The following is a 13377-nucleotide window of genomic DNA, read 5'->3' as shown; positions in this document are numbered from 1 at the left end:
TATGATTTCTTCTTTAAACGTTTGATAAAATTCTCCTGGGAAGCCATCTGGCCCTGGACTCTTGTGTCTTGGGAGGTTTTTGATGACTGCTTCAATTTCCTCCCTGGTTATTGGCCTGTTCAGGTTTTCTATTTCTTCCTGTTCCAGTTTTGGTAGTTTGTGGCTTTCCAGGAATGCGTCCATTTCTTCTAGATTGCCTAATTTATTGGCATATAGCTGTTCATAATATGTTTTTAAAATCGTTTGTATTTCCTTGGTGTTGGTAGTGATCTCTCCTTTCTCATTCATGATTTTATTAATTTGAGTCTTCTCTCTCTTCTTTTTAATAAGGCTGGCTAATGGTTTATCTATCTTATTAATTCTTTCAAAGAACCAACTCCTGGTTCTGTTGATCTGTTCCACAGTTCTTCTGGTCTCGATTTCGTTGAGTTCTGCTCGAATCTTTATTAACTCCCTTCTTCTCTTGGGTGTAGGATCTATTTGCTGTTTTTTCTCTAGCTCCTTTATGTGTAAGGTTAGCTTTTGTATTTGAGTTCTTTCCAGTTTTTGAATGGATGCTTGTATTGCGATGTATTTCCCCCTTAGGACTGCTTTTGCTGCATCCCAAAGATTTTGAACGGTTGTATCTTCATTCTCATTAGTTTCCATGAATCTTTTTAATTCTTCCTTAATTTCCTGGTTGACCCTTTTATCTTTTAGCAGGATGGTCCTTAACCTCCACGTGTTTGAGGTCCTTCCAAACTTCTTGTTGTGATTTAGTTCTAATTTCAAGGCATTATGGTCCGAGAATATGCAGGGGACAATCCCAATCTTTTGGTATCGGTTCAGACCCGATTTGTGACCCAATATGTGGTCTATTCTGGAGAAAGTTCCATGTGCGCTTGAGAAGAATGTGTATTCAGTTGAGTTTGGATGTAAAGTTCTGTAGATATCTGTGAAATCCATCTGGTCCAGTGTATCATTTAAAGCTCTCGTTTCTTTGGAGATGTTTTGCTTAGAAGACCTATCGAGTATAGAAAGAGCTAGATTGAAGTCACCAAGTATAAGTGTATTATTATCTAAGTATTTCTTCACTTTGGTTAATAATTGATTTATATATTTGGCAGCTCCCACATTCGGAGCATATATATTGAGGATTGTTAAGTCCTCTTGTTGAATAGATCCTTTAAGTATGATATAGTGTCCCTCTTCATCTCTCACTACAGTCTTTGGGGTAAATTTTAGTTTATCTGATATAAGGATGGCTACCCCTGCTTTCTTTTGAGGACCATTCGAATGGTAAATGGTTCTCCAACCTTTTATTTTCAGGCTGTAGGTGTCCTTCTGTCTAAAATGAGTCTCTTGTAGACAGCAAATAGATGGGTCCTGCTTTTTTATCCAGTCTGAAACCCTGCGCCTTTTGATGGGGTCATTAAGCCCGTTCACATTCAGAGTTACTATTGAGAGATATGAGTTTAGTGTCATCATGATATCTATTCAGTCTTTGTTTTTGTGGACTGTTCCACTGAACTTCTTCTTAAAGGGGAATTTTAAGAGGCCCCCTTAAAATTTCTTGCAGAGCTGGTTTGGAGGTCACATATTCTTTTAGTTGCTGCCTGTCTTGGAAGCTCTTTATCTCTCCTTCCATTTTGAATGAGAGCCTTGCTGGATAAAGGATTCTTGGTTGCATGTTCTTCTCATTTAGGACCCTGAATATATCCTGCCAGCCCTTTCTGGCCTGCCAGGTCTCTGTGGAGAGGTCTGCTGTTACCCTAATACTCCTCCCCATAAAAGTCAGGGATTTCTTGTCTCTTGCTGCTTTAAGGATCTTCTCCTTATCTTTGGAATTTGCAAGCTTCACAATTAAATGTCGAGGTGTTGAACGGTTTTTATTGATTTTAGGGGGGGATCTCTCTATTTCCTGGATCTGAATGCCTGTTTCCCTTCCCAGATTAGGAAAGTTTTCAGCTAGAATTTGTTCAAATACATATTCTGGCCCTCTGTCCCTTTCGGCGCCCTCGGGAACCCCAATTAAACGTAGGTTTTTCTTCCTCAGGCTGTCGTTTATTTCCCTTAATCTATCTTCATGGTCTTTTAATTGTTTGTCTCTTTTTTCCTCAGTTTCCCTCTTTGCTATCAACTTGTCTTCTATGTCACTCACTCGTTCTTCCACCTCGTTAACCCTCGTCGTTAGGACTTCTAGTTTGGATTGCATCTCATTCAATTGATTTTTAATTTCTGCCTGATTAGCTCTAAATTCTGCAGTCATGAAGTCTCTTGAGTCCTTTATACTTTTTTCTAGAGCCACCAGTAGCTGTATAATAGTGCTTCTGAATTGGCTTTCTGACATTGAATTGTAATCCAGATTTTGTAACTCTGTGGGATAGAGGACTGTTTCTGATTCTTTCTTTTGAGGTGAGGTTTTCCTTCTAGTCATTTTGCTCAGTGCAGAGTGGCCAAAAGCAAGTTGTATTGGGAAAAAGAGAAAAAGAGAGGAGAGGAAGAAGGAAAGAAAAGAGAAAGAGAAAAAAAAAGGGAAGAAAAAGAAAAAAAAAAACGAAAAAAAAAAAAAAAAGAAGAAAAAGAGAAAGAAAAAGAAAGGAGAAAAAAAAGGGGGTGGGGGAAGGAAACCAATCAAAAAGCAAAACAAAACAAAAACAAAAACAAAAACAAAAACAAACAAACAAAAAAAGAACCACCGGGGAGTATCTTCTGATTCTGTGTTCTTTAAGTCCCTTGGCTTCTCCTGGAAGTTGTCAGTCTAGCTGGTCTTCTGGGGGAGGGGCCTGTTGTGCTGATTTTCAGGTGTTAGCAGTTGGGGGAGCTGCTGTGCCCCTGCCTGGTGCAGGGCTCAGTGGGGGTTGTTTACCCCGTGAGGCCGCAGGAGGAACAGCCCCAGTGGCGGGGCAGCTCTGGAAACCTGGATTCAGCTCCGGCAGGAACTCCGTCTGCAGGGCCTGGAGGCTCCGGGGCGGGGCCGCTGATCTGCTCAGCTGGGGCAGGAGCGTCCTCGCTGTCCTGGGCCCTCCCGGCCTCTGCCTGTCCCGGGGGAGGCGGGATCCTGGGCTGTGTCCCGGCGCCCTGTGCCCCGGAGCCTGCGCTGGTGGATTCGCGCTCCCGGGCCGCGCAGCCCCCTCCGCGGAGCCGCCGCCCGAGCCCCTCCGAGCTGCTCCCGGGGCCGCGCAGCCCCCTCCGCGGAGCCGCCGCCTGAGCCCCTTCAGCTGCTCCGGGTCCCGCCGTGCGCGCTGCAGCCCTTAGGGAGCTCGGCGCACTCTCCCGGGGCGCAGGTGACTGTTACTGTCCCCGGGAGCCCGAGGGCATCCCCGCCCTCCTGGGTCCTGCTCCACCTCCCTGGAGCCCCTTTCCCCCGGGAAGGTCGGTGCAGCTCCTGCTCCTCCGGGACGGGGCTCTCCTGTCCTGGGGACACTCGCCCCGGCCTCAGCCCGGCTCCTCGCGGGGCCCCTCCCCCTCGGAGGCCTTTGTGTCTTTACTTCTTTTTCCCCGTCTTCTTACCTTGATAGTAGCGCGAACTCTTCTCACTGTAGCATTCCAGCTGGTCTCTCTTTAAATCTCAGGCCGAATTCATAGATTTTCAGGATAATTTGAAGGTTTTCTAGGTAGTTTGGTGGAGACAGGTGATTTGGAGACCCTACTCTTCCGCCATCTTGCTCCTCCCCCTCGAGGAGAGACATTACAGACATTGCAATGCATAGAGAGACATGCAGATGTCAATGGAAGAGGCATTTTATAGTGGGCTACATGGGAAAATGCTAGAAAGATTTTTAAAAATGTTTCAAATCTAAATTATTTTTATATATTTCTTTGTTATATAAACTGAAATATTATTTTAAAAAACCTTGGCCAAGCTTCTAAATAACTGAATTACTTTGTCAGTCTCTGTTCACTAGGATAAATCATTTTGGGCTGCTTTAAAAGGGAAAATCTTTTTAGCAATTTTGTTTTAGCTTATGAATTCACAGGAGAGAAGTAATTCTTAGAGCAAATCTTCAAAGATTCAATATAAGATAAACAATTCTTTTCATCACACTTAATATTAAATATAACAGAACTGCAGGCAGAATAATACATTTTAACATTAAAATAAAATGAAGCACAACTTCTTTAGTCTGATTACTTCAGCATATTAAAACACTAAAGGCTCAAAAATAAATAATAATTAGTTAAAACTTGAAATGAGCAAAAAAAAATCTGTGGAGAATTTATAGATAGATTTTCCTGTCATTTATATTACAGTGTTATCTCTGTCTTCAGATAAGCAAAAGAAATAGTCATATAAAGGAAGTTGTGAAAAATACAAGGCATGAGAACTTTGTTGTGATGGGTTCTGCAAGGTGAACAAGATCCTAATTCTTATTTATTCACATCAGAAATTGGACATTCTTTTATTCAATAAAGTATTCATTGAGCACCTGCTATGTACTTGACACTGTTTAAGCCCCTTGGCTTATAGCAGTGACACAGGGCAGTGGAGAAAGTAAAGGAGGAAGGGAAGTTTGGAAGTGGCAACAAGTAGTGGCTTTGTGGTTTTACATGTGGGAATCAGAGAGGACCTCACTGAAAAGGTGGCAGTAAGCCATAGTCCTTTAGGACATGTGGGATTGAGCCATGAGCCTGGGGAAGGGCATTCCAGTTAAAGTGAGTAACAGGTACAAATGTTTGTGATATTTAACTTCAGTAAATGAAGTTACTGAAGCTGGAGTGGAGTGATTGAGGGAGTCTGTGAAGATGGGGTTGGAGAGGTCACGGAGGCCAGATTGGCAGGGCTTCATAGATCATTAATAAGTACTACGGCTTTCATTGTAAGTGATGTAAGGCCTCGCTCTCTGAAGGATATGAGAGAAGAATGACAAGATCTGACTTTTACTCTCAAAGGAATATTCTGACTCCTAGGTTAGGAAGAGATTAGAAAGAAATATAAGCAGAAGCAGGCAGATGCGTTAAGAAATTATGGCAGTGATTCAGGTGGGGGATGATGGTGGCTTGAACCATTTATGGTAGTTGTGGTAGCAGTGAAGGTGCAAAGTTGTGGAATTCTGGATTTATTGTGAAAGCAGGGCTGACAGAATTTGCTGATAAATTGGTTGTAGTTTGTAAGAGATGTCAGAATGGTTCTAAGGACTTAACTTGAGTAAATTGTAGGATAAAGGTGCTGTTTCCTGACATGAGAAAGATTGCAGAGGAAGCAGGTTTAGGGGGCAATAATCAGAAGTTTGATTTGGTGTAGCTTAAGGTTGTGGTGCCTATTCAATTTCTACTAGAGTTGTTGAGTAATCGGTTACATACATGCCTCTGGATTTTAGGGAGAATTCCAAGCTGGAGTTATAAATATGGAAGAGAAAGACACGTAGTGATATTTCAAGCCACAGGGCTGGAAATAGAAGAGAGAAGAGGTGTAGGAATGAATTCCAGGGCAATGCTAAGAGATTAGGGAGAAAAGAAGAACTGGCATTTAGACTGAGAAGTTAGACTGCAAGGAGTATTACTTCATTATTAATAACGTTCTTTCAGAGGACATTGGCAATGTATAGGCTCTCGTGGCCCTAGATGGTTTTTTACCCTTGTTTTTTTTTTTTTTTTTTTTTGGTTTTTTACCTTTGGTAGGATGTACCTGGTCATTTGCCATTTACCCCTCACTTGATGTAAATCTTGTATTTTTGCTCTTACTCACTTTCCCCCCTCCCTTTATGCTGCATCACTTTTTTTTTGAATATTCTTATTGTCAGCACAACTTCATCTCGCTATAAAATGCATTTTTGAAAACTGTCAAAAGTAATTTGGGGATTTATCTGGTGAATAAAATGGGTGACCAAATTGGTTAATACTGCTTTTGATCAAATATTAGGCATGACTATTGAGTAATATCTCCAAGTTTACTGTGTGGTTTATATGCCAGATTGAAAAGCAATGCCAACAAGAGTGTTCTAAAACATTCTGAGCTATGACACTACTGGAATAAATACATAATTTTCAAGAGGACTATTTTCAACTAATAATCATATACAAATGTAAGTTCTGTTAACTTGACATCATTTCTTAACATTCTTTTACTTTATTACATATATTTATACAGATTATTAAAGTCTATGAATATGTAGACAGCCATAAATAATATCTCACTGAGTCTTCATTTCCCAGACTAAGAATTTCTTAACAACTCCTATTCTCATTTAACATGATAATCTTATCAAAAGCAACTAAAAATAATTACTTTAGTTAGTAAAAGTTTTACAAAACACATCTAATAATATTTGTCCAGATATTACAAAAATTGTTGATTATGAGCATCCTAGATCTATAAACAAGCATTCTTGGCTATCTGGCTAATACTAAGTTTGTAAAGGATGTATCCCCTGCAAATTATGCCAACTATTTGTCTACTGAACAGATATTGATTAAATTCTAGTATGTTCCAGATGCACGTCACAATGAAAAGAGTTTGCTTTTTTAAGTCTTTCCAAGCACATCATGAGAGACATATGTGTGTAAGGGATAGAGCCAAAATAGGGCTACTGACTTTCTATAGAGCAGTATCCTGGGAGTTTTACCAAATGGAGGATCTGTTTTGAGTAGACTAGAGGAAGACTGGACAAGTGGCAAAGCTTAGAGTTACCCCTCTTGGTTTGTGTACCCAGACCTGGACCATTAATCAATTACACTGTGATGCAGAAAGCTCCTTCTCTTACTTAATGACAATGCTCCAATTGCTCTCTGTGCCTCTGACTTGACCCATCTTCAGAGACGAATGGGGTATAATGGAAGAGCTTTCAGTTTTCTTTAGAGGCTAACTACCATTGTTGTCCTAGGTTCTGGGATACAAAGATAGGGTTCCTGTCCTCAAAAAAATTATTATTTTGTGAGGGGAAAGGTATATCTTTGAGTAATTACATCAAAACATAACTGTTTTGGTGGTATAAGCTCAAGGTACTCCATGGGTATCTAGGAGGAAAGCCTAAGAGTTCCTGGCTTCACAGAGAAAGTGCTGGCACTATTCAGAGATGAGTTAATGTTCCACTAAGCTCAGTAGGATGAGATAGATGTAAATTCCTGGGACCTAACTTTTTCCCTTTGGATCTTAATACTCCAGTTAGTCCTGCATTTTCAAACCTTTTTCACTAGATTTGGCCTGATGCTTCATTGTGAATAAAGTCTAATTTTCATTCTAGGACTTTGCCTATAAAACATTTTATAGTCTTTACCCCAGAGATCACAGTCATACTGAGGCAGAACATTGTAATTGGCCTACTGTTCCTCACTTAAATTGGTGGCTGGCCCCATTTCTCTCACTAATGTTGACATTAATTGCTGGAAGGAGGGAAGTGATTTCTAAATGTAGGCTTACATGTTTCTTATTAGAAATAATAAACTTACAATGTTTTTCATGTGTTTCACTAGTATGGTCAGCTTCGCATCCTCATGTGATATCACTAACTGCACCATAGGCATCTTGTCAGGAAACTTCTCACCTGCTAAAGCAATAGAATTTTGGTGGGTTAAATTGGAAGTGGTTCATCACAGTATAAATTAAACATTTAAAGACTAAAATGGAGTCAGTGAATAATATGCAAAAGAAACATTCTTCAGGGACGCCTGGGTGGCTCAGCAGTTGAATGTCTACCTTTGGTTCAGGGTGTGATCCCCGGAACCTGGGATCGAGTCCTGCATCGGGCTCCTTGCAGGGAGACTGATTCTCCCTTTGCTTTTCCTTTTGCTTGTGTCTCTGCCTCTCTCTCTCTGTGTCTCTCATGAATAAATAAATTAAATGTTAAAAAAAAAAGAAACATTCTTCAAATCACGCAGAAAACATAATATTCTTTAGGAAACTGAATTGGTTAAAGATGAGATTTGTGTCTAATCATCCTCAACCAACTCTTTCTCCTCATATCTTGTGTTTCTGATTGATTTTGTGTTTGTTTTGATTGATTATTTTCCCAATTATTTAAGCTTGAAAACTTAGTGCCATTTCTGGCTCTAATTTTCTCAACCTTCAGTACCATTAAGCTTAAGTATTAGCATGAAGTGCTGGCTTTAAAAGTCAGTGAGCCTGGGGTTCAGGTCCCAGAACTATACTTAAGATTGTGTTATGTGTGTATAATTAACTTATGACTAAGATAATTGGCTTCTTTAAAATGGAGATGATAGTTACCTACTGCAGGGTATAGTTGAGATGATCAACTGAGAAATTCAACAGTTTTCACAATGTAACCTCTCAGTTCATTTTGCCATTAGTAATGTCTTCTCCATATATTTGCATTCATCTCTTCCCTTCTATTTCCACAGCTCCTAGTTCAGACTCAGATGAATCTCTTGTCTGAACTACTAGAACATTCTCTTCCCCTCTCCTAGAACCCCAACCGATTTATACACAATTACCAATATATTGCTCCTACAGCAACTTCTATAAAATTATTCTTTTGATCATGGCTTTCCAGTACCTATGAAAAAAATCAGAATTTCTCAGATTTATATTGTTGCTCTTTTTTTAAAAGATTTTTAAACTTATTCATGAGAGACACACACACACACACGGTGGGGGGGTGGTGCAGAGAGAGAAGCAGGCTCCATGCAGGGAGCCCAATGTAGGACTTGATCCTGGGCCCTCCGGATCACACCCTGAGCCAAAGGCAGATGCTCAAACGCTGAGCCACCCAGGTGTCCCAGTATATTGTTGCTTCTTATTGAATCTTTTTTTTTTTTTAATTTCCCACTGTTATTTATTCCATGCTGTAGTCTGTATGTTCAGTTCTACAAACATGCTCTGCTATTTCCTTCCAGTCATTCATATTATTCTCTTTATTTGAAATGACCTCTTTTACCATTTTTCCTATTGAACCTTTATCTTTCTAGAGGCCTAATTAAGATGCAAAATAGTTTCTGTGGTCACCTCCCTTTGAACTCCCCTAGCACAGCCCTTATCACTTAATAGTTGTATCAAAATTATTATCTGATGTGCCTCAATTTGTTTAGTGGATTATAATCTCCCTCAAGGTTTACTTTTTGCGCTATATTCCCAAGGGATATATAAATCAGTGCTTGCTCCATAATGTCACAGTAAACATTTATTTAATAATAAGAGTAGTCTTATTTTTTCTCAAGTTATATCATTCCATCATTGGAATGAAGGCTTTAGTTTTTAATTAAAATTTTTTGTTTTATACAGATTAAGCATAATTTGTAGTTTTTCTGATATTTCCATTGGCTATCTCTGGTTGTATATTCTCTGAGGGAAATTAGAAATTTATTAATAATAGGAATTTGGTAATGTTCTACTATGGGCTCATTGTGGTCCACATTGTTTTCTGAGAGTAAGTTTCAGCTCTCCAATTCTCTCCAACTTTTGATAAGAAAACCTGACTGGTATGTTTCCTTTTCCAAAGATTTTTACATGTTTGTAAGAGTAGTTTATACATTACCTGTAGGTAATATTTACTAATGTTCTTGTTAATGTGGATTATTGACATTGTGATAATTAAAATTGGCATTGTTTCTTATAATTGAAATGGTAATTACATAAAAATAATAATATTCTTCCTTAAAATATTTTTATTTGATTACAATGACTGAGAGATATTGTTGAGTTAGAGATACTATGAGATAATTTACTTCAAATAGTACTGAGGTAAATTGAATTCATAGTAAAAAAAATGTAATTGGATTTTGGTATGAGAATGGCAAAAATGTTGATGACTTTTTGATGCACAACGAACATTATTTTTTAATTAAAGAGTGAAAAGATTACTACATAGAAACTCAATGTATTTAATCAGAGGAGTTTTAATTCAAAAGTAAGAAATTAGCATAAGTTTATGATTCAGTGTCTAAATAGTAACTATAACTGTTAAACTAACCGAAGTGATATTCTACTCTGAAACTCTAGTGACAGATTAGTAAACCAGTATCTGTCAATATAGGCAGAGCTCAGAACTCAGTGAAAATTCAGGCCTCCAGGAAGTTTTAGTAGTCAATGTGGTAATCGTAGAGGTACTTAGCATTTCTAAAACTTTTACTGTATGCGTAACATTGGGCTAAGAGCTTTATGTATGTGAAATAACTCAATCCTCAGCAAATCTATAAAGTTTTTGTTACTTCTGTTTTACACATGAGGAGCCAAAGGCATTTGGTTAAAGGTCATGCAGATAATAAACCATGCAGGGTTAAATGATCTCTAAAGTCTGTGTTCTTAAACACCATGCTGTAAAGGGGCAAAGAAGGGGCAATAATCTAAGGGAAAGAGTTTAAATGAAGAATCCAAAAAGGGAGAATTTTGAGAATCATTTCATATGGACAAGAAGATGCTAGAATATTTTGATTTTCTGCTTCAAGTTAGTCTGGAGAATCTGATTATGTTTAATACAACCATTTATAATAACCTTAAGAGCTGTTGAAATATTATTGATCCAAGGATGATTGTGTTGAAATGTTTGAATGCATGACACTATAGCAGCTAATAGCACTTATGCACAATGTGTCCATGAATGTTAAAAAAAGTAGCATTTCCAAATATTTTTTCAGATGATAATATATTCATATAACTAAAAAATAAAAATGTATTTTAAAAATATACAGTAGTGCCTATTCATTCCTAATACCTATCCATTCCTAATACCTATGCACCCAGTTCCTCCACCATTTATCCCTCCAGAGGAACACATCCTTCCATAGTTTCTCCATATAAGCAAATATGAATAAGTACTTTTACTGTCCCCTCCCACTATTCCACAAAAGAAACAGCATATTTACTATTCTGCACAAAGATCTTGGAGAAATTTCTATAATGTACAAAGTTTCTTTATTTTTTAAAAAATACACTTGTATATTATTCCATTATGTGAAATGCCATAATTTATTTAACCACTTCTCCACTGATGGGTATATGGGTTGTTTCTAATATTTTTCAGCTGTTATAAATCATGCTGTAATAAACAGTTTTGTATGCATATCATTTTTGTACCTGTGCACAAATATTATAGGATAAATTTCCAGCAGCAGAATTGCTGGTGGAAGGGTATTAGCATTTGTAATTTTGATTAATGTTGCCAAATCACCTTTCATGGAGGTTGTACTAATTTGCATTACCATCATCAGTGTAGAGTGCTGGCTGATTTGTAACCAAGCTTATTAATTAAATTTTGGAATTTTTGCCAATCTGATGAGTTAAAAATGGTATCAGTGTAATTTTAATTTGCATTTTTATTATGAGTGAGTTTGCGGATCCTTTTTTCTGCTGAAGAGCCTTTGTATTTGTGTGTGCATATCGTCTTTTAAATTCTTTACACAATACTCTATTTGGTTGTTGGTCTTTTTCTTATCAATCTCTAGGAGTTGGTTGTATATTTGATGACCACTGTTTGTGATAAATTGCAAATATCCCACCCATTTTGTAATTTATCTTTGGATTTTTTAAAACTCTGTTATAGTTTTTTATATACAGCAAAATTATTATGGCTTCTGGATTTTTAGTCATAACTATACTAGCTCATCCTCAGACTATAAAGGATTTTTTTCTGTTTTCTTTGTCAAATATATGACTTTGTTATTTACATTTAAAGTCTTTCGTCCATTTGGTATTACACTGGCACATGGTGTGAAATATGCTCTCTCTGCACTATTGACTGAATTTTCCCTTAATGGTCTGGCCACATATTAAATCCCTGACTATATTTGACTCTATTTATGGATATTCTATTATGTTCTATTTATTCATTTTTTTTTGGGCCAACGCCACAGTATTTCAATTATTTGGGGCTTTGTAATATGTTTTATATATATGGTAGGGCTAATCTTACTTCATGCTTTTGTTAAAATTTCCTGGCCTTTGTCTATTTTTGTTTATGAACTGTAGAATTAACTTATCTATTTAAAAATAAATCCATTAATATTTTTAAAAACTATATTCAAAGTTAAATCAGAAATATCTGACATTTTTATGATGTAGAATCTTCCTTTATGAGAGCATACTATGTCTTTTGTCTTTCCATTTGTTCAAGGCATTTTTGAAATTCCTCAATAATGTTTTGAAGTTTTCTTCATTTGATCTTGCACACTTCTGTTAAATTTATTCCTAGGTGTTTTTTTCCCTGCTATTCCAAATAGGATCTTTCTTCTATCTTTCTTTTACTTTTATTCTTTTATCTACATTCTATTGCATATATTTATATGCAATAGATAGCTTTATATCAATTTGGTACCTTCTACCTTTATTAGATCTTCATAATTTGTGATAGATTCTTAATTGATTCTTATTTCTCCAGGCATGTAATGGTATTACTGGTAGACATTGTTCATCTTGTCTTCTAAAGTTTGTTTCTAATTTTTTTAAAGTTTCATACAGTCATTTCATAAATATTTATTGACCTTTTATGGACAAGGCACTGCTCTAAGCCCTTAGAACAGATTAGACAAAATTCCTTTCTTGGCATTTCTATAGTTTTGGGGGAGATACAAAAAAGCAAAACACATAATAAATATGTAAAATTTATGATAACTGAATATGATACATGATCAGAATAAAAACCCAGAACATGACAAGACACTGGAAACTAGCAGAATAAGGGTCAGTTTGCAATTTTAGATGAGACCATCAGGGGATTTCTCATGGAGAAGGTAAATTCTGAGCGAAGACCTGAAGGAGGTTAAAAGAGTGAGTCATCTGTTGGTAATTGTGATGATCATGGGCATAGTGTCTTATTTTATACTTCAGTGGAAATGTTTTTCCACTGTTATCCTGTCATACCTGATGTGGGCTTTGGATAGCCAAGACAGATACATTTTCTCATGTTGAAGCACTTATTTTTATTTCAGCGCTTTGTCAAGAAAGTTTACTGAAATTTATCAAGTGTCTTTTCAGCGTCTGCAGAGACAACCATATCATTTAAAGATGATAACATGTATATTGTATATTACCAATATTGAACCATTTTGCATTTCTGGTCCCGGTGAATTACATATCTGTAGTGTGCTCATGGATTGTTTTGGCAAATATTTTATTTATAATTTTCCATTGATACTCAGAGGTGAGATTAGGTTGCGATTCCTTTTTTGCTATTCTTGTAATCCTTACAGCTACTGGCATAAATACTTATTTGGTTCATAAAAATAATAAAGAAAAATTTCCTTACTTTGCTCTGGAATTGTTTAAATAACAGTGGAATTACCTACTTTTTAAGAGTTTGTAGAATCCCTCTGGAAATCATCTGAACTTGGTGTTGTTCTGAACGTTGCTTTGGAAGCTTTTCTTTTCTATCAAACTTAATCTTTTCTAGGGTAAGTAAATTGGGTTTTCCTAGAACACTATTTCAGACAGATTTACAAATTTAGTTTTGTAGACTTAAAGTAGTCTCTACTATTTTTAGTTTCATCTTTTTCTATGGTTACTTCTTG

At 37.0% G+C, this 13377-nt stretch overlaps 1 protein-coding gene across 6 annotated transcripts in view; it reads right to left on the bottom strand.

Moving 5' to 3' along the window:
* The window catches only part of PIK3C2G (phosphatidylinositol-4-phosphate 3-kinase catalytic subunit type 2 gamma), a 365888-nt gene that overhangs the window by 34371 nt on the left and 318140 nt on the right, over positions 1-13377 (bottom strand). For 4 of the 6 annotated variants that reach the window (XR_005379904.1, XM_038576933.1, XM_038576932.1 and 1 more), the window contains one exon: positions 7369-7466. Coding sequence is in view for 4 of the 6 variants with exons in the window: in XM_038576933.1 (XP_038432861.1) it covers positions 7369-7466 (98 nt within the window). In the remaining 2 variants the exon portion in view is untranslated. The remainder of the gene's footprint in view (positions 1-7368; positions 7467-13377) is intronic. The other 2 variants (XR_005379905.1, XM_038576934.1) reach the window with 1 other exon arrangement.

The sequence above is a fragment of the Canis lupus genome, chromosome 27 (genome assembly GCF_011100685.1).
Source record: "Canis lupus familiaris isolate Mischka breed German Shepherd chromosome 27, alternate assembly UU_Cfam_GSD_1.0, whole genome shotgun sequence".
NCBI classification, from domain to species: domain Eukaryota; kingdom Metazoa; phylum Chordata; class Mammalia; order Carnivora; family Canidae; genus Canis; species Canis lupus.
Note: the sequence above shows the minus strand (reverse complement) of the source record. Positions and strands in the feature narration are given on the sequence as shown.